The sequence below is a fragment of the Taudactylus pleione genome, unplaced genomic scaffold (assembly GCF_031769625.1).
Source record: "Taudactylus pleione unplaced genomic scaffold, aTauple2 ptg000086l, whole genome shotgun sequence".
In the NCBI taxonomy this organism is placed as follows: domain Eukaryota; kingdom Metazoa; phylum Chordata; class Amphibia; order Anura; family Myobatrachidae; genus Taudactylus; species Taudactylus pleione.
Genome location: NW_028284488.1, coordinates 3275333 through 3301273, shown reverse-complemented (window position 1 = coordinate 3301273; position 25941 = coordinate 3275333). Strand labels below are relative to the sequence as shown.

Sequence of the window (25941 nt, the reverse complement as noted above, 5' to 3'; positions counted from 1 at the left end):
GTTGCTGTGCTCAGTCTTGGCATGGTGTATGACCTGCGACATGAAAGTGTCTTCCACAACCTCACCTTTGTAGTAGAGTTTGGCTGTTCTTCACCCAGTTTTAAGCCTCCTACACAGCTGTTTCTGTTTCAGTTAATGACTGTGTTTCAACTTAAGGCCCCCATACATCAGCAATCTGAAAACCACAATTGAACAATTTGAAGATTTATTGCCCGATCTAAGGATTTCCCAATTGAGCAATCTGCGCCCATACACTACAGATCTTTTTCAGTGATTTGCAGATCGATTGCAGCAAACACAGATCTGGCAATCTTGAAAGGCCCATCATTTTGCTAGAAACGGTCTGCAAATCTGCTGATCATGTCCATACACTAGCATCTACAGTCCCAATTGATCTGTGAAATCCAACATGTTGGACAATCTGATTAAACAATTCCAATAACTTTTTGGTTGCAATCTGCGATCTGTGAAGCCCATACATTGCAGATTTTTATACACAATCGATTGCAAATTGCACGATTGCTGCAATCCATCTCTGATGTATGGGGGCCTTCACATATGAAAATCATGATCATTATCACCTGTTTGGTATGATTGGTTAATAATACACCTGACTATAATCCTAAAAAATCCCTGACTTTGTGCAAGTGGACCTAGAAGAATTGATGCTGTTTTGAAGGCAAAGGGTGGTCACACCAAATAGTGATTTGATTCAGAATTCCCCTCTGCTCATTCACTGTGCATTTTCTTAATTGATAAAAAATAAACTATTAACACTTGAATTTTTGAAAGCATTCTTACTGTGCAGCATTTTTTCCACACTTGCCTAATACTTTTGCACAGTATTGTGTGTATATAATGTATATATATATATATATATATATATATATATATATATTTATGTGTGTGTATTATATATATATGTATATCAGTGATATGTGGTCAGGTGAGGCAGAGCCTTTCCTGCCTCACCTTAGATATACTCCAGAGTTTTCACTATAACAATTGTAAGAAAAATGTAAAGAAAATATTATAAATATTTTCTTTGCAGTATTCTAATTATTTTTATAATCAAAACTCTGGAGTAGAAAGTGTATGGCAGGTGAGGCACTGCCTCCCCTGCCTACCTTTTCCGCACATCCCCAATCAAAACTCACCAAATTTTCAGCACTATATACTGCTGCACCTTTGTATAATGCCCACATGAACCCTTGGGTTCATATATATATCTGAAAATCTGGCTCTGATACTAGCCAGTGCCTTCCCAGCCATTTACCTCACCTCACATCACTGATGTACATGTAGCTATATATCTATCTATCTAGAGAGATAGAGATGTAATAGATATGTTAAAATGGGGCAAATGAATCACAATTTTGTGTCCACTGCCAGACTCCTAAAGGAACAAAGAAGAGGAAGCAAGAAAAAAGAGGAACACCTAAGTGAAAATTGAGCATCATGTTTCTAGAGGTGGGGGAGAGAGACTATAGAATGTAGTGTGTTGGGATTATCTGCTAGGGGGCACCCACCATAACCTTGCCTAGGGCACCAAATTGGTTATGGCGGCTCTGCTGTATATAAATATACTTTTTTACATTTATAACTGTTTATTTATGTTAACAATAATTTATTACTAAAAATCATACATGAATTAATAGATGACAACGTGTTTTATCTTACCAGTTATCCTGGTACTTTGTTGTCTTGATGAATTGGAGACTCTGAGGAAGAGTGTTATGAACATCAGCTTTGAAACAAGGCAACTTTTAATACAGGTTGAGTCTCCCATATCCAAAATGCTCGGGACCAGGGGTATTTTGGATATCGGATTATTCCGTATTTTGGAATATTTGCATACTATAATGAAATATCTTGGGTATAGGACCCAAAACTAAACACAGAATGCATTTATGTTCTATATACACCTTATACACACAGCCTGCAGCTCATTTTATACAATATTTTTTATAATTTTGAGCATCAAAAAAAGTTTGTGTACATACATGAAATTCATTTATGTTTCATATACACCTTATACACACAGCCTGAAGGTTATTGTATACTGTATTTTAATGAATTTGTGCTTTAAAACAAGTTTGTGTACATTGAACCATCAGAAAGCAAAGGTTTCACATTCTCAGTCATACTAAAAATATTCCGTAATTCGGAATATTCCGTATTTCGGAATATTTGGATATGGGAGACTCAACCTGTACACAAACAAGGAATGAAAAAAAAAAAATAAGTAGTATTTATTAAAGGTAGTGGAGAACATGTTCTGTAACCATAATAACAGACTTTAGCTTTTGTTTTCCAACCAGTGACAAAAAAAATGACTGCAAGAATTAATTTATTGGTGCTGTTAACAGTGGCGTCACAAGGGGGGTGACACCAAAGTGCTGACAGGAGTTGGGTGATACACTGTTACATTACGTGAACTGTACAATGGTCCCCGGGGGCAGTCCACACCTCTGGGACCCCCGGAGTCACTAAAACGGGGGTTAGGGCTATGAGGCCATGCCCCTGTCCATGAGGCCATGCCCACTGCCCGCGAGGCCATGTTCCCTTTTTGCCCTCGCGTGGCTTTCCCGCTCATGTGACAACACTCCCCGCACCGGGTGTCACAGTGGGGAGGGACGCCACTGGCAATTAACAGGTACTTGTGAGCCACATTTCATAAATGTCCTCCCTTGGCATTATTATAAATGAACCACAGATACATGTCATAGTAGGATTAAAGGTGGAATTATCATGGTAACAGGGTGTAAACCTGCTACATAGCCAGTCTCTCCTTTCCAATCCCCATGTATTCCTTCCAACACCTATGTAGCAAGGGATGGTGGAAGGTCTGTGGGTGCCCCTGGCATCCCCATCTCTCATGGCCCACCTTATGCTTCTTATCTTGGCATGCATTAGGTGGATATCCCCTGCTACTGTTAGTCTGGTAGTATGGAGCTGTGACATCAAAGCCAAGCACCATGCTCCCATCCCATTACCAACATGGAAATGGCTCTCCGCAGGCACTTGATTACAGTGTGTCTCCCCAGCATGATAGTATACAAAGTTCCCTCCAGAAGAACAGTATGGGCGCAGCCATGTTGGACTCTGGGCCTGATTCAGAGACGGACGCTCTGAACGAGCGCTCGCTCTGAATGAGGGCCTTTTTTTTTTTGTCCACCCACAGCTATTGCGAGCGGCCAGGTTGACGGTCGCGATGGTCAAGACCATCACGACCATCGGGCTTGCGACGAGACCCTTGTGGTAGGGTCTCGTGGCTGCAAGCCCCAGAGAGCTTCTGGCTCTAATAGAGCCGGAAGCTCTCCCACTGACATCACTAGTGATGTCAGTGGGGCCGCCCCCAAATGGCAGGCCTTCGGGAACGCCTCCGTTTGGCCAGCCACCCCCCATGCCCGCCTCCCAAACGGGGTGAGCTGTCAATCACCATCGACAGCTCGTCCCCTTTGGTGCGAGACCCGGAGCGATAGAGCACCCGTTGCTAGTCGGGTCTCGCGCATGCGCACGACAGAGCCGGCTCCGTCGTGCGCATGCCCAGTGGGCAAACATCGACCCGGTTGAGAGCGCTCAGCAACCGGGTATGAATCAGGCCCTCTGTCACCTGACTCTCTTCCTCCACTCAGAGCGCTGCTCCCAGACCAGCTGATCGCAGCATCCAATCCATGGGGATCCAGCCCTATGAATTCTATTCCTTGACTGGCCCTCAATGCCAGTACATTGCCTCTTGCTGAAATTACAGCTCAGTATTGAGCTCCCAAGTACTTTGTATCTGAACGGTTTTGTTTCAGCAAAAATCGCAATTGCAAAGCTGCATGCATGCAGCTTTGCTATTGCGATCCTTGCTATTATGCAAATGCAGGACGAAGTGTATGACACCCTCTGCTGCATTTATGATCTCAGCACTGCAACGGAGGATGCAGGCTGGGATCACGATCGCGTCCATCATGACCATCGGTGGTTGAATGTTGCGATGTTGGATGGCGCCAGGCGGCTGACAGCTGAGTAAGCCTCAGCTTACTCAGCCTGGCCGGCTTGCAAGCCCAGCAGACTGCATGCGTCCACGCAGTCTCTGGGCTGGCCACTCCCGGAAAATGGGGCGGACACTCCCTGTTTCCGGGAAAACCAGCCGACCCCATCCCCGCACCGCCCCTTAAATGTCTTTACCAGTCAATCAGGCAGAGGCATTCAAGAGCTTGCGAGTGTGTTAGTGTGTACGAGACCCGGAGCGATGGTTTGCCCATCGATATCCGGGTCTCGCGCATGCGCACGACGGAGCCGAATCCGTCGTGCGAATGCGCACTGGGCCAACATCGACCCGCTTGCGAGCGCTCAGCGCTAGTGAGTGGGTCTGAATTAGGCCCCCAGTGCGCATGCGCACGACTAAGCCGCCTCTGTCGTGCGCATGCGCGAGACCCGAATAGCAACGGGGAAACCGTCGCTCCGGGTCTCGTACCAAAGGGGGCGTGCTGTCGATGTTGAGTGACAGCACGCCTCCTTTGGTGGGCGGGCTGGGGGCGTGGTTGCCCAGACAGAGGCGTTCCCATGGGAACGCCTACCCGTCTGGGGCCGGCCCCACTGACATCACAAGTGATGTCAGTGGGAATGCTTTCGGCTCTGGTAGAGCCAAAAGCACTCTAGGGCTTGCGGCAATGAGACCCTACCACACGGGTCTCGTCGCAAGCCCGATGGTCTTGACCATCACGACCATCTTCCTGGCCGCTCGCTATAGTTGTGGGTGGTCACCCACAGCTATTCGAGCAGCCAGGAGGCCGCTCTGAAAAACAAGAAGGACGGCCCTGATTCAGAGCGAGCGCTCTGTCAGAGCGTCCGGCTCTGAATCAGGCCCTCAATTACATCAAGTTCTTCAAATCATCAACATTAGTCTCAAACTGATCCAGCTCTCAATCCAGCATCATCAGTCTCAATCCGATTCTGCTCATTGATTCAGTATTATATATTCAGTTCCATTTCAACCTGCTGGTCAATAAAGACTTTCTATTCCTGTTCTCGCCTTCGGGCCCATCATCCACTGCTGTATCTCTACCTCCTCACATCTATACACGAGGAGGCCCTGGTTCAAACCACCTAAGTTCATCCACACCTCTCAAATCTCTTCAGTCTCCCACGCCTGTTCGAACCCAAATCCAACCCTCAGGTGTGACATAAAATTGGCATGCCCTCCATAGGGTCCTCTGGTAAGCCCTTTTCAAGTTGGGACTGTCCTGTCTAAAGCCGGTTACACACTAGACCAGGTTATGTCAAACTCAAAATACCAACCGGACCAAATATTCAAGGCCTAAGAGGGCATGGGCCACAACAAAAAAGAAAGTTTAGCAATTTGGAAAGCTTTATTATTAATAAAAACCAATACAGTGCCCCCTGTAGTAGTGCCCCTTATGCAATTTCCCCCTGTATTAGAGCAACTTATGCAATGTCACCTGAAGTTGTGCCCATTATGCAATGCCACTTATGCAGTGCCCCAGTAATGTCCCTTATGTTGCGCCCCCAGTAATGTCCCTAGTAGTGCCCCTTATGCAGTGCCCCCCCAGTTGTGCCCTTTATGCAGTGCCCCCAGTAGTGCCCCTTATGTAAAGCCCCCAGTAATGCCCCTAGTAGTGCACCTTTTGCAGTGCCCCAGTAATGCCTCTTATGTTGTGCCCCCAGTAATGCCCCTTATGCAGAGCCCCCAGTAATGTCCCTAGTAGTGCCCCTTATGCAGTGCCCCCAGTAGTACCCCTTATGCAGTGCCCCCAGTAGTGCTCCTTATGCTGTGTCCCCAATAATGCCCCTTATGCGGTGCCCCCAGTAGTGCCCCTTATGCAGTGCCCCCAGTAATGCCCCTTATGCAGTGCCCCCAGTAATACCCCTAGTAGTGCACCTTATGGAGTGCCCCCAGTAAAGCCCCTTATGCAGAGCCCCCAGTAATGCCCCTAGTAGTGCTCCCAGTAATGCCCCTAGTAGTGCACCTTATGTTGTGCCCCTAGTAGTGCCCCTTATGCTGTGCCCCCTCCCAGTATAGAACAGGCCCTACTCATCTGTGTTGTATTTACCTTTCTTCACGATGGCCGCTGGGCACCGCTCCAGTCCACACCGCCATCTCTTCAACCGTCCCGCGTAGACGCTGCCACTGTCTGGATCTAACTAGATCCAGTGCAGCAGGAGCAGGCTTCTCTCATCGCGGGAGATGCGGGTGACGTCATGACGTCACCCGCGCGCTGTATCACTGGGAACGCTGACAGAGGTGATCAGAGGCTTCTTTAGTCTCTGATCACTTCAGAGACCAGTGTTGCCAGTTTTAAATAAAGTAAACACTGCCCGATCGGAGCTGAGCTCTGATCGTGGCAGGGGTGTGGGCCGCATAATATATATATTTGGGCCCACACTGTCGGGCCGCATAAAATGTTTATTTGGGCTGCATGTTTGACATGCCTGCACCATACATGCATACTCTCCTGGGAATTGCGGGAGGCTCCGCGATTTTTTGGGTACTTCCTACTGAGGTGGGCAAGATGGGGAGATTTGACCTGAAATTATCGGGTCCATAGGGAAGGGGCGGGGCTATATAGGGCAAATCGCGTCATTTAGCACCGCCCTTCCTCACGGACCCGCGAATCGCGGGGGTTTCCTGTAAAGGGGGCGGGGACCTAATGCAGTCTATAGTATGGCCCCGTCCCCCGAAGAAGAGAGCAGCAGGTCCCCTCCTGCTGCTCCCGGAAAGCTGCCAAGGAATGTAGGTAAGTATGGCCTGCACTAGACGATATGTCTTCCGATCTGGCGGATCAGAAGACTTATCGTCCACATCGACCAGTGTGCACCGGCTATGTCGCTGACAAAGTGCACTCCAGCGCATCATGAGCGTCATCGCCCATCGGGCCTGCATGCATTAAGTGTGTTACCCAGCATCAAGCAGGGCAGTTGGTATCCACATTGAAAATGTATGTGTATCAACCGATTATTAGTTTTTATAAACTTAAAACATACCTGTTTCCTAGACAGTGGCCTTTTCCTGGTAAATAAAGCAAAAGTGATAAACAAAAATTGTAAAAAATAAACAAAATTTTTTTGTTTTATTTATTTTATTCATTAACATATATTTGTATAGCAGCACCATATATTTAATTTGTAACAAATATAATAATAAAATGGCTAATAATAACAGACAAACAAAGAGGTAAGAGGGTTCTGCTCACATGCTCATATACACATAGAAAGTAGCTTATGTATAGATAAAGAACACATGTAAGTTTTAATAGAGTAGGTAGTTTGATAAGCTTGCCTGAAGAGGTGAGTTCTCAGAGAACATTTGCAGGTTTAGAGGTCTACGGGCCTGATTCAGACCCGCTCGCGAGCGCTCGCAAGCGGGTCGATGTTGGGCCAGTGCGCATGTGCACGACGGACCTGGCTCCGTCGGGCGCATGCGCGAGACCAGGATAGCGACGGGCAAGCCATCGCTATGGGTCTCGCTACAAAGGGGGCGTGCTGTCGATGGTGAGTGACAGCACGCCCCCTTTGGTGGGCATGCCGGGGGCGTGGCTGGCCAGACGGAGTGGCCAAAAGCACTCCAGGGCTTGCGGCAGACGAGACCCTACCAGAAGGGTCTCGTCGCAAGCCCGATGGTCATGATGGTCTTGACCATCGAGACCATCTTTTTACCCGCTCGCTATAGCTGTGGGTGGTCACCCACAACTATGCGAGCGGCCAGGAGGCCGCTCTAAAATCGGGAAGGATGGCCCTGATTCAGAGCGAGCGCTCTGTCAGAGCGTCCGGCTCTGAATCAGGGCCTATGTACTAATAATCGCGGACCAGCTGCTAGATTATTATCTATCCATATCCCTGGGGATATTTAAATTTTTAATTAAAATATCCTCGCTATGTACAAAGGGGAACTCACAGGGACATCGGTTGTGGCAACCGCTGTCCCTGCGAGTTATATCCTCAGCAATTTTTAAAGTCTTTCAAAGAAGTGAAAGACTTCTCCAGGGGAAGCTGACTCTCCGGATCACTATTGCAGGTCTGTAATCGCTCGCAGGTCTGCTGCGAAAATATGCTAATGATTGCTATCGCACTGCCAGCATAGAGAAGACCACTGACTCCCACTACCACTATCTCAAATCTGTAATGCCTTACAAACCTCCATGAACTTCGGTAACATTGAGTACCATTGGCCCCTCAAGCAGAATTACAACAGCCCTGACCTTACTTAGAAATTGCTAACCTCGTTGCACGCAGTGGGTGCTCAAGCTGCGTGTGCAATCGCAATGGCTAATTTATGCATGCCCATGCAACGGCGTTCAAACAGTCAGGCACGCGTTTCTCCAACTACTACCCCCCCCCCAAATGCACACTGCATGTCAATCACTCTGCGTTGGCTCTGCATGGTCTCCGCCATCACAGTGGCAGGCTTGCCGACTTTCTGGCTGCTCCTTCCAGGAGGGAGCAGCCAGATCAACATGATGGGGCGTGGCCATTGCAAGGAGGCGGGGCCGGCCAGACGTGCATTTGTGGGTGGAGTGGGGGTGGGGCGGCACACGATCGCGTAATTTTGTCCCTGTCCCCGCTGCACAATGACGATATTACAGGCATTGTGAAGCGGGGGCGGAGCCAAAATTACGCGATTCAGCCTGAATCACGTCACCGGCCCCCTTGCTGCGGGGGTTTCTAAGGTAAATGCGGGGGAGATAGGAGGGGTGGACGGCAGCCGGGAGGATTGCCTGCCTTCCCGGGAGGTTGGGAGCGGCACCCGATTTTTGGGAGGCTCCCAACCAAATCGGGAGGGTAGGCAAGTATGCACAGTGGTGTCTTTGCGCACGCGCATTGTGATGCATACGCATGCACAGTATGCAACAATCGCCCGTCTGAGTACGCTTTAGCACTAGGGATCCATAATCAGGCCCAGTGTCTGCTTCTGGAGCTGGCTGGGGGCTGCGAAAGAGAGATCGAAAGATGTCTCTCCTGCACCTGTAGCTACATAGGCTTAAGGGGCCTATCAATTACGCAACCTGAAAAACTGAACGTCTAGCGTTCAGTCCTTCAGGTCGCTGGGTGCGGTGCCCGCACTGAACCTCTTTCAGTGCAGGATCCCGACTCCCTATCTGGGAACATGTGGAACCTGACGATCGTTGTCAGGTTGACCAGCATATTCTGTAGATAGTCGGGGTCGGCAAGGACCCAGCGTGCATGCACTTCGCTGGTCCTTGCCGGCTATCCATTAAACGACTTTCTGAACAACGCGACCAAAACCTCCTGGTTTTGGTCGGATCGTTCAAAAAAGTTGTGTAATGGATAGGCCCCTTTACAGTAGTTTACACCATCTGAAGATGGTGTAATCTATCAGGGCTAAACTCCAAAAAGCTTTGCTTTTTGGAGTTTAGTACATAGGGGGCAGATCGTAATCCCCATTGATAATAATGGGGACTGCGATCTGAAGTGCTAATTAGCACTTTGTCTGAGATTTCTGTGAAACCTTTCGCATTGTGCCATTAGTACATAGGAATGCGGATGACATATGCAGAGTAGAATTGTTGAGTTGGGAGATATTTAGCGGTAAATTTACTAAAGTGAGATTTTGTAGAAGTGAGTTTTAGAAGTGATGTTGCCCATAGCAACCAATCCGATTCTACTTAACATTTAACTAGCATCTTCTAGAAGATAATAGATAGAATCTGATTGGTTATTATGGGCAACATCACTTCTAAAACTCACTTCTAAAAACTCTCACTTTAGTAAATTTACCCCTAAATATTTTTATGCCATTGTATGTACTATGGGGGTCATTCAGACCCGCTCGCGAGGGAAGGTCGCTCGCAAGCGGGTCGATGTTGGTCGAATGCGCATGCGCATGACGGACGGAGCTCCGTCGTGCGCATGCGCGAGACCCAGCGAGCGACGAGAAATACGTCGCTCGGGGTCTCGCACCAAAGGGGGCGTGCTGTCGATGGTGAGTGACAGCACGCCCCCTTTGGTGGGCGTGCCAGAGGCGTGGCTGCCAGACGGAGGCGTTCACATGGGAACGCCTACCGTCTTAGTCCGGCCCCACTGACATCAGTAATGATGTCAGTGGGAGTGATTTTGGCTCTGATAGAGCCAAAATCACTCCTGGGCTTGCGGAAGCGAGACCCTACCGCAGGGTCTCGTCGCAAGCCCGATGGTCGCGATGGTCTTTGACCATCGCGACCATCATCATGGACGCTCACATAAGCTTTGGGTGGTAACCCACAGCTATGCGAGCGTCCAAAAGGCCGCACCATTTTCAGCTAGGACGGCCCTGATTCAGAGCGAGCGCTCTGGTCAGAGCGTCCGGCTCTGAATCAGGCCCTATAAGCGAAGACTTGTAAGTACTGACATAGCAAAGCAGCAGCAGGAGAAGAACATTTTACAAGGAGAATTGGTCTAGCAGCTGCATTCAAAATAGATTGTAGAATGTAAAAGTTTGGCTAGATGGAGACCAATAAGGAAAATTTGCAATAGCCAATGAAGAAGATTGTGGGGCCTATTCATCATCACTTAATTTTCACAAAAGCAGGTGAAAAAGCACATTTTCACCTGCAATTGTAAAAATTAAGTTATCGGGCCATTCATCAAGAAGGTAAAGCAGGAGAAATCACAGATATCTCCTACTTACATTCCTCTCGCGGAATGGTCCGCAGTTCCCATACACTAGTATGGGGACAGTATTCATCAAGCTCCGAAAAATATAATATTTTCAGAGCTTGACTGCGGGGGCATTCGCCATCTTCAGATGGGGAATGCTCCTGCTTCGGTATCGCAACCCGCTCCTACTCTGTGGGAAGGAGGTCCGGGTCGGGAAGAGGGATCCTTTTGGATCCCTCTGCCCCTGTCCGATTCTTCCACTGGACGTCGGGGCTCTTGTGCGCATGCGTGACCTGTAGGTTACACATGCGCACTCCCGTCACTGCTCCGAAAGATGCAGTGAAAAGATTCACTGTTCCAAAAGGGGCAGTGAAGCCGCTCGCAGGGACAGTTGATTTTGCTTCAGATGTCACCGCGCCGGAGCAATGATGAATTGCTCCAGCAGCCGCAGCGAGTTAGAATTTTAATTATCGGGACCCCGATAATTAACATCATCAATAGGCCCCTATGAGAGCATGAATTAGGTTTTGCACTGTCTTTGCTGTTATCACTGTTTTAGTTGTTTTTAGAGCGAAATGAACTTTGTAAAAAAATATATTGATATGTTGTAAAAGAGAAGTGAACTGCATTTGTTTCCAGACTCCATCTTTACAGTCCTTGGCCCTCATTCAGAGCCGCTCGTTAGCGATAGTACGCTCGTTCCGAGCGATGTTTGCACATCTGCGCATGCGTACGGTTTTTAGTACGCATGCGCAAACCAGTCAGTGCGGCCAAAAATCGTTTGTACGCTATATAGCGAGTGCCTGCTATTTTGAGTGACAGAATGAGGCGTATGTGGGTGGTAACAGGGGAAGGTGCTTGAAAAGGGGGGAGTGGAATTCGAACGCAGGCGTGCTTAAAGGTCAAAACGGGCGTTTTAAGGGTGTGCATAATTAATCCAGCAGCGTCATTGACCACGTCACTTGGTTTTTTTAAACTCAGAACTGCTCGCAAAATAGCGGTTGAAAAAACCAACCACAAGAATAGCGAGCAGTTCATATGCTGTACGATGTACTCGATTAATCAAATAAATAGCGGACATGACGTATGGTGCGAGCGGCCAGGGGGCGTTTTTATCAAATAAACGAGCGTATGATTTGCTCGCTCGTTCAGACTTAGAGGTGTGAACAGACTGCAATTTGCGAACGGATCATTTGAATAGCCACCCCTTGTTTTTGAACGAACGACCGCAAATAGCGAACGGCTCTGAATGAGGGCCCTTGTTTTAAGGATATACATGCTTGAGTCTAAATGGTTAATCAAATTGACTCAGGTACTCATTAAGTCACCTGTGCTCAAGCATGGATAGCCTTAAAACCTGGACCGTAATGGCGAAGAATGGGAACCTCTGGACTAAACTGTTTGTTGCTGTGTGCATATAAAAGAGCACAAATACTCTTGTGATGTCATGTGCTTACTTTTGTATGAGTGCACCATGGTTTGCAGGAAAGCTCATTGGTTTTTAGGCCAGGAAAGCTGATCTGCTAGTGTGCAAAAATGAGCTCAAGTTGGATGGTGTTGGTCAGATCGAAGCAATTCCTTGACAAGAGAGTATTAGTTGGATTTGTGACATGACATTTTGCAGGACAGAATTTTTAAAATGTGTATATAATATATACCTGTAGTATTACAAAACTATGACCTCCAGTTCATGTTATTTCAGACAGAACATGTTTTGTTCCTGAACATTTGGGTTAACTAAAGCTAGGTACACACTGGAGTGATCAGCAATCGTTCCGACTTTACTGACGATTTCCCTTGAGCCCAGAACAAGCGATATTGAGTGTACACACACTGCAATCTTGTGAACGGCCGTACGATATATTGTATAGTTTGGTCGCTAGTGATTTATCATTCCTCCTGTGCACACTAGAACAACCGTCATTAGGACGAAGTTGACGTCAAATCGGTCCGACATATTGTTTGTCGTCCGGTTTGCTGTACACACTGCACGATAGTCAGAAAATTGCTTGCAAGATCGCCAGGTATGATGTGCAGCACATCACACCTGGCGACCATCGCTTGCGACCGCGGGAGCGAGCAATCATGCATACACACTGAGCGATGTAGGCGATATGCCATTACGAAATGGCAAATCGTCCTGACATCGCTCCAGTGTGTACCTAGCTTGAGCACAAGGTGAGATGGTGCTGAGAATCTAATTATGTAAATGAACATTTTGGCAGTTAATATCCCTTTAAAGTATCCATAAATAGTTGCATCATGTACTGGAATTTATAACACCTGTCTAAAAGCAAGATATTGATTTAATTTGACTATATTATTCCTTTGGAAGCAAGTTGTAAAAAAAACCTTCTTTTATTTTCTGTTTCCTTTTTAACAAATTGAAATAAACTATAGAATCATCTTTCTTCTCACCAGAGTCCTTTCTTCGTATGTGTCTCACTGCTCAGCAGGTCTCCAGTTATCGCAATAGCCATTAGCCTCCTTGCAAGTGTTGCTCAGCTGGAGCAGACTGCACAGCCTATCCCTGAGTTCAGGATTGGGGGTCTATTCATCATTTCTTATAAAGGTATCACAGGATATTAACTTGAGGAGCTGGTGCGGTCTACCGTCCCCATCAGGGCCCTAGATAGGGTAGTGTGGCCGGTGCCATCACACAGGGCACCGCAGGGCAATGGGCGCTGTTTGGGCCTGTCAAATTTCTGTTTATTATCATTCTCACTTGTAGTTTCCTCTTATTTCATCCCCAGCATCTCCTGGCCTCCCCGATCTCTTCCCTGGCCCTTCCCCATGAGGCCATTCCCCTTTCTTGGGTGTATTATGTCCCTTTGAAAAATGAGGGGGGCGCCAATGCTCTTTCTGGCACAGGGCACCAAAAAGCCTAGTTACGGCTCTGGTCCCCATACACTAGTTTATATAGTAGATATATAAAAGTGCCCGCTAGTTTCTTGGGAAGACAGTCCAAATTGCAAAGAGGGATCCATTCGGATCCCTATACCCCCTCCTTTCCTGCACCCCTTCCGGTAGTGTTCATGCAGGCACAGTAACCCATATTTGCAGTCTCTGCAGACTTCCTTGCTGGGTTGCTGACTGTTCCATGAACAGCCTTTAATCCAGATGTTCGTTAAATTTGATTGTTGGGTTTGTACTTGGGTTATGCAGGTTGTTGTGTATTATAATATACTTGAACCATATTGGCTACTGTGTATTATACATTATAATGTACCAGAGCTGTGTTAATTGCTGTGCATTATATTGATTAAAGACATGAGGCATGATTTGAGGGAGGTTCTGTTCTGGCATAAGGGCACATGATGAGGGGGCTCTCTCTGATAGCATGTAAATGGGCATAGCATGTTGGACCTCTGACATATATATGGGCCTGAAGGGTCTCTTATGACATATGAGGAGGTTCTCATGACATAGGGGCATGAGGGGGGCTCTGGCATATAAAGGGGCATGTGTTTATTTAGATTGGTAAGAAAATAGCCTGAAATCTGAAAATTAAAATGGTTGTAATTAGAGATGAGTGAGTTCGGTTTCCTGGCCTTAGCTTATCCGAGTAGATTCGAGCTGCTGCTCGTAGGGAGGCCAATCCTGGGATCGGGATTGGCGGGATATCGAGATTTTGGGCAAAAAATGCTAGGATTTCAGTCATGGGATTGGTGCTTCCAATCCTGGAATTTCATGCGCAGTTTAGTCGGGCAGCGCTGTTTTTTTTCTTAGTGTGGTGCTGGGCTGGCTGGGGGTGCCATGAACGTTATTTTATTCCTGTGAGGTGCAATGGCTGGAGGCCCTGAAAGTTTAATTTTTTTCCTGTGGGCCTCTACTTTTGGGCCAGAACAGCCCACAGGAAAAAAAATAAAACTTTCATGGCCCCTCCACACCACAGGAATAAAATAACATAAAAGGCCAGACGCACGACGTCATCTTCCCCATGGCGGATCTGATGTTTTCTTGATCCGATATAAGTCCCTCCCGCTGTGATTGCAGTGGTTCTGCATGAAAATTAGCTGTTTCTCCTCTATGGGGAAGGATTAAATGTACCAAATAAAGCAGCATCAAACCCGGCTGGAGCTACAGTGACTGACATGCATCTAAGCCAAGTCCCCAGGCAGCAGCCTGATGATGCAGTAAGAGAGAGCCATGTGAGGATCCATCTCAGGCTTCTCAGCATGGTTTTCTCTGTCTGGACTGTATGGTGCCCTGATAACACAGGGAGCACTAGTAGTAACACAAGTGCCTGTTGATACACAAGTGCAGACAGGGCTCTGCTAAATAATTCTAGAACCTACACTAGGTAGAATAGTAATGCTGCTTGACAGGAGAGGGATAATGGGTGGTCCTGTGCACCCCCGGACCACCCCGTAGTTTCGCCTATGGGCCCAAACACACTTCAGCCACAAGTGCCAGTCCCTGTCGCTGAAGTGGTTGGTTTGTTAAACTGTGCATGTCCTGTTTAATATACAACATAAGGATGGGTGGTAGGGCCCAAGGACATCTCCATCTTGCACCTCTTTTTTTTTACATTATGCGCTGTTTGGGCATTGTTGGCTGTCTTTTTGCATAGACGACAAACATTTTTCTAGTTTATTAAACTGCCATCCCATCTGCCACTGCTGTGTAGCAATGTTTCATAGATGTCCTATATTCTTTTAAACTGCCCTAGGTTTGTGGCGCTGCTCTGTCGCTTAGTTTAGCCAGCCAGCTCGCTGCAGCCTGTGCCCTATATTGGTGAAAACTAGTAAAACAATATTGTGAGCTGTGAGGTAGTCAAAATTGACTGGAAATGACTGGAAATTAATGTTAGTGAGGATAACAATACCATAGGAACAAAAACATGCCCAAATTTTGTGATTTGAGATGTTTTACCAATTAAAAAAAAAAATACAGATCCAAAACCAAAACACGTGAGGGCGATTTTGGCAAAACCAAAACCCAATGACGAATCAAAACCAAAACATGGGGGTCGGTGCACATCTCTAGTTGTAATCCTACTGTGGATTTCGCCACACCCCGTCTGAAAATCTGATAATAAAAAGGTGGTAACCCTAAACATAACACCTGCATGTTTGAGGTCTAATGTTTGCCAGCCCAGACCCACATGACCCTGAGGTAGTAAGGGCATAACCAGATAGATGTTATGGAAGATACACTATCACAACACTTGCATGGACCTACAATTACTGAGGTTTTTATGCTGCCTGACACATGAGAGTGGGAATCCATGTTACACATACACTTGTAGTGATTTAATCCTTGTTATTTACACTTGTTGCTTTTATAAATTAATTTAGCAATTAGTTTTTTTTTAGCACTCAAATGTTCTATATCCATTTAAAAATTGTGTCCATCTGTATAAATATTTAAAATTCATACCAATTTTGTAGACAACGAAAGACAGAAGTGCAGAAAACAGGGCTCCACCAATTATGTACCACATCAAGTCTTTTAGGGCACCTAAAAGTAGATACATGAAGGAAGGAAAGAGCGTCAGCATAGTGATCATGTTAGAGAACTAGCACTTCAATTTGGTGGTTATAAAATAGACATGAGCTCAATTACACTGGAACACACAATATTTTTTGGATGAGACACCTTTTTTTAATGCACATGCTCAAAAAAAATGCATATGCCAGAGGTTCCCAAACTCCACCAATGCAGTCCAGGTTTTAAAGATATCCACGCTTGAGCACATGAGAATTAGGGCCTGATTCAGGTTGGATCGCAAGTGCGATTACACATGCAGACGGCCTATTGTTGCGTTCTGCGTATGCACCACAATGCGCGTGCGTGAACCAAACACTGCAATCGAGACTGCGATCGCAGTGATTACACAGACCCATCGCAGAATGATTGACGGGAAGTACCGTTTGGAGGAGGTGACAGTGGAATGGTTGGTGAAACGCAGGGGTGCCAGTGCGTTTCAACGCCGTTGCAGGGGCGTGCATAAATTAGGCACTATTATGGCATACACAGAGCTCTCACAGCATACCGTAAGGTTAGCAATTTCTGAGTATTGTCTGACCTTGTGCAAGTGTGCGTGATGCTCTGATTGTACACGATGTTACCGATGGTTTCACAGCCTTGCACAGTATTATGGATGCGTGTAAGGTAAGGTGGGCGTCCTTATGTTATGCTGCGACGGCATATCGATCACAGTGGATTAGCATATGAGTGCAGTGGGACTGCGTGCGTAATCGCAGCCGCGATTGCACTTGCGATACAACCTGAATCAGGCCCTTAATAAGCACATCAGTCAATTTGGTTCAACCAAACATGGATATCTTTAAAACCTGGATTGTAAAGACGGAGTTTTTTATTATGCGGTTACTGGAGGGCTGGTTGAATGATACATAAGGATTGTGACTATCATCCGCACTATCCAGGGCCTTAACTAGTGGCGCACAATCGGTGCCTCTGCACAGAGCACTATATATATGCTTCTGATTGGCTGATTGAATAAATAGAAACATAAAATTTGACTGCAGATAAGAACCACTTGGCCCATCTAGTCTGCCCCATTTTTAAACATTTTGTTAACTCAATCCTTATTTATCCTTACTTCTTCTGAAGGATATCCTTATGTCTATCCCATGCATGTTTAAATTGCTCTACTGTCTTAGCCTCTACCACCTCTGATGGGAGGCTATTCCACTTGTCCACTACCCTTTCTGTGAAGTAATTTTTCCTCAAATTTCCCCTGAACCTACCACCCTCCAGTTTCAGAACATGTCCTCTTGTTCTAATACTTCTCTTTCTTTGAAGAATGTCTCCTTCCTTTACCTTGTTAAAACCCTTTATATATTTGAACGTTTCTATCATGTCCCCCCTATCCCTTCTCTGCTCCAAACGATACATATTAAGATCTTTTAGTCTTTAATGGTACGTTTGTGGTGTAGACCTTGCACCATTTTAGTTGCCCTTCTTTGTACAGTCTCTAATGTATTAATATCCTTCAGGAGATATGGCCTCCAGAACTGAACACAGTATTCGAGATGAGGACGTACCAATGACTTATACAGTGGTATTAGCACTTCTTTCTTTCTACTACTGATTCCTCTCCCTATGCAACCAAGCATCTGACTTGCCTTCCTCATTGCTTTGTTACAATGTTTGCTTGCCTTTAAGTCACCTGAAATAGTGACTCCTAGATCCCTTTCCTCTTCAGTAGTTTCCAGTATAGTGCCATTAATACTAAATTTAGCCTTTGGACTTTTGAGACCCAAGTGCATGATCTTGCATTTTTTGGCATTAAACTGTAGTTGCCACATTCTTGACCATTCCTCTAGTCTACCAAGATCATCAATCATTTGTTTTACCCCTCCTGGTATGTCTACCCTGTTGCATACCTTTGTGTCAACTGCATAAAGGTATAGTTTCCCTTCAATACCATTTGCAATGTCACAAATAAAGATATTAAAAAGCACTGGTCCAAGTACAGATCCCTGAGGAAATCCACTGGTAACATTTCCCTCGTGAGACTGCACTCCGTTTACTACAACTCTCTGTTTCCTATCCTGCAGCCATTATCTTATCCATTCAATTATCTTTGTATCCAATCCCATGCTTTCCAGTTTATTTAACAGTCTGCGATGTGGAACAGTGTCAAAAGCCTTACTAAAGTCTAGATAAGCTATATCTATGGCCCCCCACTTCATGTATTTCCTTAGTCACCCAGTCAAAAAAAGTCAATAAGATTTGTTTGACATGATCTCCCCCCAGTAAATCCATGCTGTTTGGGGTCCTGCAAATAGCTGGATTTAATATAATCTACGACTCTTTCTTTTAAGAGTGTTTCCATTAATTTCCCTACTACTGATGTAAGGGTCACTGGTCGGTAGTTGCTTGCCTCTTCCTTGCTTCCACTTTTGTGCAGTGGGACAACGTTTGCTCTTCTAACTGATAATATGTAAACATTAGTTTGTGGCTTTATTATAAGAAGTTGCAGTCATCTATCTGCATTACTTAATTAACAATTTATTTTTGACTACTGCTTGAAAGAAGATTCCCACTGATTTATAAAGGTGTAAAAACAGTTGTGGATATATTGGTATTTAATACAAATATTGAAAATGCTACATTCACAATTATTATTACATATCACTACATTACTCTTGTGTATATGACCCTTCATTACATTATTATATTTCTGTCATTGCCATTTGCAGCACATTTCATTCTCATGCACTAATGTAGGTCTACACTCTACAGCCTCTACCATTAGGCATTGATGATGGCTGCCTTAACTAATTTATGGATGGGGGGGAGTAGCCAATATTAACTTTGTATCTGTATCTGTACACTCAATGCTACTCTGTAGTAAGACCACTTAAGATTTATAGTGCCCTACTCTACCTTGGATGAATGGCTAATTTAACAAGAATACCCCTAAAACTCAACAAAGCAAGTTCTATGCCAATTTCTGAAAATCTCTAGATCCTCTGCTATGGGTGACACTCCTCAGGGTTTGGTATTGCTGCACCCAATACACAGGTTGCTGCCCTCTGAGAGAGTTCCTAGTATATGGGCTGGTGACGACTGGTCACAGAGAAGTGTCCTGGAGACAGGTTGTCAGGCATAGGTCAGAACTAGGCCGGCAATGCGGTACTAAGGGACGGGCAGAAGCAAGTCAGGATGAAGCCGAAGTCAGGACCAGAGAGCAGGCAAGAAGAATCATCAAACAGACTAGATCTGGATGCAGGTAAGTTCATTGGAAGTTCAAACAGAACAGACGCTGGAGCACTGAAGTGAGCCTGATACTCTGGCATTGACTAGTACCCAGAGCCTTCCTTATATAGGGAAGGGATTCAAATTTGGCACCAATGTGACATCACTTTTTGCGCATGCCTGTGCCTTTAAGAGAGGAAAGAGGTGGTTTTGAGGGGAGCCTGTACCACATCGATATTTCCCTCTCAAGGAATCAGATAAGACATTCTTGATTCTATAGCATTTTATTGCGATTGTCCTTATTCATGCTTTTATTATTTTATTGTCTGATTTTGTTATGTTTTTTAAAATATGTCTGTATGCTATTTATGTTTGTATCCTACCTCAATGTAGTATTAATAAATTAATATTTTGCATGTTTACTCATCCACTTGCATTATCCAGTCCTTTAAAATCAGTCACGTGGCACGTTTATATTTGTACAAACACTCTTTTTACATATACCTGTTATATATGTATGTGTATTTTGATTAGCACATTTTATACATTTCCATAATCTGAGGCACTTTTTAGGCACTCTGATCCAGTTCTGTTTTCTATACATTTTCCAGGGGCTTACCACCCTGTAGTTCCTATTGGATTGAGCTGACATCCCATACTGGTTGGGCAGTGCTCGTTTTGTGTTTATGAACTTGTATGCTAAACACTTATATCCATTTGGGGTACCCTTCTTTTGTGTTATTGGTGCCCCTAGGAGATTATTTATTTCTATATTTATTTATTTATCTGGAAATTTTCCACAGTAAATCACAATCACTGGCGCTTGAAGAATTCATTAGTTACAGTATCTCCATATTCAAATCCCCGGAGTTTTCGCCTACGCGAAAACTCCATAGGCAAAAACAGGAATAGTTTCTCCAGCAAAAGGAAGGAGAAAAGAAGTGCAAAATCCATATTTTGGGGTAAAGATGTGGGTACTTAGTTCAGAACCCTTTAGACATCCCCTAATGGCTAATAGCGCAAACAAAATAAAAAAAATTACTTAATTCACCCCAAAAAAGACGTAATTTTTTGGGGGCAAAAAGAAAAACATGTTGGAAATTGTAAAATAAAGTGGGCTGCCTGGTACTTTGGGTGGCTATATGGTTGGGATAGGTGTTTTTGGGATTGCAGGAGGCTGCAACAGGTATATGATTGAGATTTTTTAAATCTTCATTTTAGAGACATAAAAATATACTAGTACCCATTTTCAGGTACCCCAAATATAACCTCGGTACTTTTTGTTTTAGAAAAAACATTGCTTTCTATCACTTATCCACACATATTAAAAAATGCATATAACAGCCCTTTGCACCCAAACCCCCCCCACTAAATACTTTTATTAGGACTACTAGTACTATTCTATATTGATTCCCAGGGTCACTGAAGCTTTTTATGGGGTACAGACTGATTTCTCCCAAAAAAAGAGGTCCTATACGCTAGTTTCGCTTTGTTAAACATTCGCCTATCTGCGTTTTCGCGTGTTTTACAATTGAATAGGGCAAAAAGCAGGGCCGAGCATTGAGAAAACATCACGGCAAAACAGGCGAATGAGGCGAATTCATTCCGCTTTTTCGCCAGACTGCACTTTTCGCAGCAAATTGAATTCGGCCCTAAGTTTCATGCAGTTTATTATTAGATCTTCTATACTATGTTACATTATTTGTTTTGTATATAAATTGATTTGTTTTCACTGATACTTGTTTTGTTCCTATTTTATATAGTTATTTTATTTTATTATATTTAATTATATACTTCCTGAGAAAGGCAGAAAACTCATGCATGACTCATTATTGAGAGGTCCATGTATTATGTTAATTATCGAGGGCTGGCAGCCCCTAATAATTAGGGTTCCAACTCACTGCGAGCAGCAGCAGCAGTGGATACAAAGCCACCGAAGCAATTCAGCATTGCTCTGGTGCGGAGACAGCTGATCTGAAAATCTGCAATCTCCTAAACTGCTGCGAGTAGCAGCAGTGAAAATTAGCACTGCCGAGTCTGACTGCGCATGCGTAAACGTCGGTTCACGCATGTGCAACCTCCGGCAAAAGGAGCTGGACGGTGGCGGAGGGATCTAAATGGATCCCTCTTCACAACCCAAGACTCCTTCCCATAGGAAGGAGCTGCGATCTGGGCACAAACGCTGGGTTTTGCTGTTAAATTAGGGGAATTAAAATGGGACGCAGTGATTTCTATAGAAATCACTGCGTCTTTTTTCTCCCACCTCCAGAGCAAGTCAGATTTTTCCTAAAATGGTTAATTTTAGGAAACATCTGCGGGACTTGCTCTGGGACCCCTGCGGAGCCCCCCATGAGGACTAAGCAATTGAAAGTATCCAATTAGCTTAATGAGTCCTTAATTACTCACCTTCCAAAGCGGTGTCTTCAGGCCATGGCACTTAATACTTGGTTGTTGATGCCCTGCTGCTTTTTTGAGTGTTATGATCGCTATTGCAGCAATGTTTCTAAACTATGTTCTTATCCTGTATTGTTTTGTACTGTAATGGTGCGTATCCACTATACGACCTTACTGAGCGACTGCACGATTACGACATCGTAATTGTGCAATCGTCCAGTAATCGACCGCAAATCGGGCATTTAAAAGTCAAAAAGGACCAGCGATGCGCGTGCTCGCCGGTCGTTATGACATCTATCATCACCCATACATGCTGGTCAATCTGACGTTCACGTCAGGTTCAGCATGTACTGGGCTGATGGATGTGCCTACACTGAATAACTGAACGTTCAGTGCAGGCACATCACAGACTGTGAAACGACAGCACGATTACAATGTCATAATTGTGCTCTTGTTTCTCCATCTATTAGTGGATACACACCTTAAGTCGCTGTTTTCGTGTTTGCTCATTTATTTATGTACTTTGTGAGGCGCTGCGGAACCCTTGTGGCGCCATATAATTAAAGGATAATAATGATAATAATAATAATAATAATAATAATAATAATGGGGCAGGGACGGTGACGGCCACAGAGCCATGCACTCTGTATGGTGGCAATTACTATACTCCTTAAGATATTGTTGTAATTGCATTACGTGAGCCATAATGTGGCTCCTACTTCATAGCCAGGCTATCTGTCTTCGTTTCATTTGCTCCTCTCCCATGTTTGCATAAATAAATGTAGTGTTTGTATTTTTCTTACTGTTTTATGTATTTAACTTAATAAGTTTTGTTGGCTTTTGTTTTTATTATTGGATTTATTATAGTTGCCATTGATTTCCCATACCCCCATATGTTACTTTCTGGACATAAAGGCCCTCATTCAGACCCACTCGCAAACAGCAGTACGCTCGTTGCGTTCCGATGTTGACTAACCACGCATGCGTCGGTGTTACACTGCGCATGTGCGTACGGCAGATTGCGAGCTTTTTATCTGTCGTTCCTAAAATAGCGTACAGGAAGTGACATGTCAAATGTGATTGACAGAACAGGGCGTTTTTGGGTGTTGACGGGGGTGGAGATGGAAAAACGCAGGCGTGGCGAGGCGTTTTTTGGGCGTACATACATTAGCAGATGCGAGCGTAAAATGTGTTCGGACCGTCACATACGTCACTGGAACATCCTCTTTCCCTTCAAAATGCTCGCACAGTTTAGGGTCTGGATTACTCTACCACATTGGCGATGGCCTTCTCCTCCGTCCCGGGACTCCACGATGTTGCAGCGATTAATCGCGGGTGGTCACAAAAGCAATTAGTGTTGTATTGAAAACCGGCTTGGTATGTGTTTGGAAAGCAGTTTATTGGGATAGCACAAAACCGTACGCAGGTGGAAATCATACCTGCTAATGTCAGGATTACACAATCAATTGGCGTACATTTTTTGGGGTTTTTTTTGGCCTCAATTTGTTGTTTATGGCCTATTGTGACAATAATGTCATCATGTTTTAATTAGCTCCCCCTTTTTTTTTTAAATGTGCAATTTGCATCGTTATGTGTTTTTTTAAACGTTCCTTCAAGAGGCCTTTTTTTTAGACAAATGAAATGGTTTTTGGTGTCCTTTTTTGCCTTTAGGGCCAGGATTAAATGTAACCCATTTGTCCAATAATGTCACAATACAATGTCAGATTTTTGGCATAAATTTATTGTTTAAACACAAACCAATTGGCATAATATTTTTTTTTAGTTTTTCTGCCAAAGATACTTTTTATCCCAAAAAAAAAAACAATAACTGATAACATAAACGTACAAAAATAACTTAAAAACATTTCACAAGAAAGGAGAGGGAAGTTTTGACCAGAAAGGAATATGAGCCAAGCACAGAAGGAGTGTGGGAAAAGTCGCCATTGCTGTCACCGTTTTTTCGCCCGTTTGGATGGGGGAGGGTGGGCGCCAGACCGGGTCCGGGATGCCATCGGGCTGGCCTGTCCAGAGGCAGATGTTGTGGCCTCTGGACTAGGCACAGGGCTAGGCACATTTGGAGGATTGGCTGATGTTGTGCCAGAGGTGGAGGATCCTGATGTTCCGGCAGGAAGGGAGGTCGGCTCCACCATGTGCTGGCGAACGAGCTGCTCCAGGGCATCGGCGATGCGGATGTTGGCCCTGGTATTTTCCGCCAGGGCCTGACCAATGGTCACGTTGGCCGCAGCATTTTGCTCCAGGGCCTCAGCCACCCGTAGCAGACTGGCGTCCATCCTCTGCAGAATCTCCGTATGGAAATCCGATTTGAAATTGAGTTCTGTGAGGAGGCCCACTGCCTGCGAGGGGGCATGCCCTGGACTGGCTTCTGCAGGTTCCTCAGCCGGATGTACTGGTTCCTCCCCTGCAGAGCCAGCAGAAATTCTGCGGCCAAGGCTTCCCTCTGGAGCAGACTCATCCGCCTGTGTCTCTGTTTGAAAAATGAGAAAAGAGTCACATTAGAATCTACATATTGGCACAATAGCATTTCAGAGTTGGTGACATCACAATACTTACCTGGGCCAACATGAGGAGCCGCAAAGTCTGGCATGTCCGTATCCATGTTGGACACGCCAAACACCTCCACAGGCTGCACACACCCCTGTGCCAGCTCTTCTAAATCGGTCAACTCCAATGACACAGGGGTGGGACCCCCACCTGTCCCCCTTGCATGCCTAGCCCTGTCCGCGAGTTTTTGCTTTAGGCGATATTTGAAGTCGCCCCATCTGTGGGGAAAAATGGAAGCCATTATCCTTTGGTTTAAAATGGGGTTTGTTTTTAGGGGGGGCAAGGGTTTACTTACCGCCGTTTGACATCCCGGGCTAGACGGACATAATCACCCACCGTATTGACAGCAACGGCTACCTCTTCCCACATTCTCCACTTCTGGCTTAGACTCATATTCCTGTCTGCCTGTGGCAGGATGTCCACACACTTCTGGATCAAAACCTCCATCTCCTTTCTTGTGAAATGTGGCTGCCTTTTTTTTTGGGCCGCTTTGGCCGGAATACTGGGCCCAGCAGCCTCTTCCATGTCATCCTCCTCACCTATTTGTGTAAAATTACAGAATTCACAAAATCACAACTTGCCTCATCTTATGGTTCAAATTAATCGTTGATAGAAAATGCATGAAAGACTTACCGCCTGACTCTTGGGCATTTTTTCCCTGGTCTGTCGCCATGTCTGCGGTCCAAACAAGAAATACACCAGAATTTGAATGTGTTTTCGTGACGTATTTATACATGCGTCCTTATTTTGCAGCCGCATCATTGATTGTGCGGCCCTATGATCCCTCCTTAATTTGTGCGGGAAACGAAACACTATTTATGGCTTGGTGTGTCTCAAGTCGAGGTGGCGTTTTTGGATTGTTGGAGGTTATCTTGGCTGGAGTGTATTGATTGTGTAGAAAGGAGTTGGAGGTTGTTGAATCGTTTTTTGGTTAGATTTGCGTTTTTTTTCCCGTTATCTTTGTTGGTTTATATTTTTGGGACCTCGTTTGTTGATTTGGTAAGTTTTGTGAAGTCTAATTTTTGTTCAATTGTTGTTTCATTGTGTTTCGTATATTTTGTAATTTTTGGATACCTAATTTATTCTATTTTAGATTTTGTTTTTTTTCGACCCCAAAGACCTTTTGATTTTGCATCTTAGATATTTGCTCTTGGTAAGTCCATTTTTTATCTTGTATTAGCGAACTAATTAGCGCATTTTTAGTAGTTACTCTTGGGACTTGTATTAGCGAACTAATTAGCGCATTTTTAGTAGTTACTCTTGGGACTTGTATTAGCGAACTAATTAGCACATTTTAAACAGCTTAATAATCATTCTAACTTATTGATGGTTTAGCTTTCGCATTTTTAAGCCAACATTTCGACCCGTTTTGATGTACTGTGTTAAATGTCGCTTTGCGGTTTTGCTAAATGGGTGTTTGGCATATTTGAACTTTGGTCTAGCACAAAATGTATCCACAAAAATGCACAGAGTGAAATGTGTCAAGTAATTTTGTTGTTTATTTTCAGTTTGGACGTATCATGACAATACCCCGGCATGTAAGCAGCAATGGATGCTATCATCAAGCTAAGTTGTTTTAATATAGTTTTGGGGTGGGTCAAAAGCCTTACTTTAAAATTTTGGATTTTCAGGTTGATCTGAGGAGGATTGTTCTGGCCATGCTCCCGGAAGCCGACCAACCTCAATCTCATCCCAGGCGTAGGCATC

At 44.9% G+C, this 25941-nt stretch overlaps 1 protein-coding gene across 2 annotated transcripts in view; it reads right to left on the bottom strand.

Annotated features, from left to right (window-relative positions):
• The window catches only part of LOC148529109 (uncharacterized), an 89955-nt gene that overhangs the window by 14644 nt on the left and 49370 nt on the right, over positions 1-25941 (bottom strand). The window contains exons 4-6 of one of the 2 annotated variants that reach the window (XM_088468872.1): positions 15988-16068; positions 6997-7021; positions 1681-1721 (exon numbers count right to left, since the gene is read on the bottom strand). In XM_088468872.1, coding sequence (XP_088324998.1) covers positions 1681-1721; positions 6997-7021; positions 15988-16068 — 147 coding nt within the window. The remainder of the gene's footprint in view (positions 1-1680; positions 1722-6996; positions 7022-15987; positions 16069-25941) is intronic. The other variant, XM_088468873.1, reaches the window with a different exon arrangement.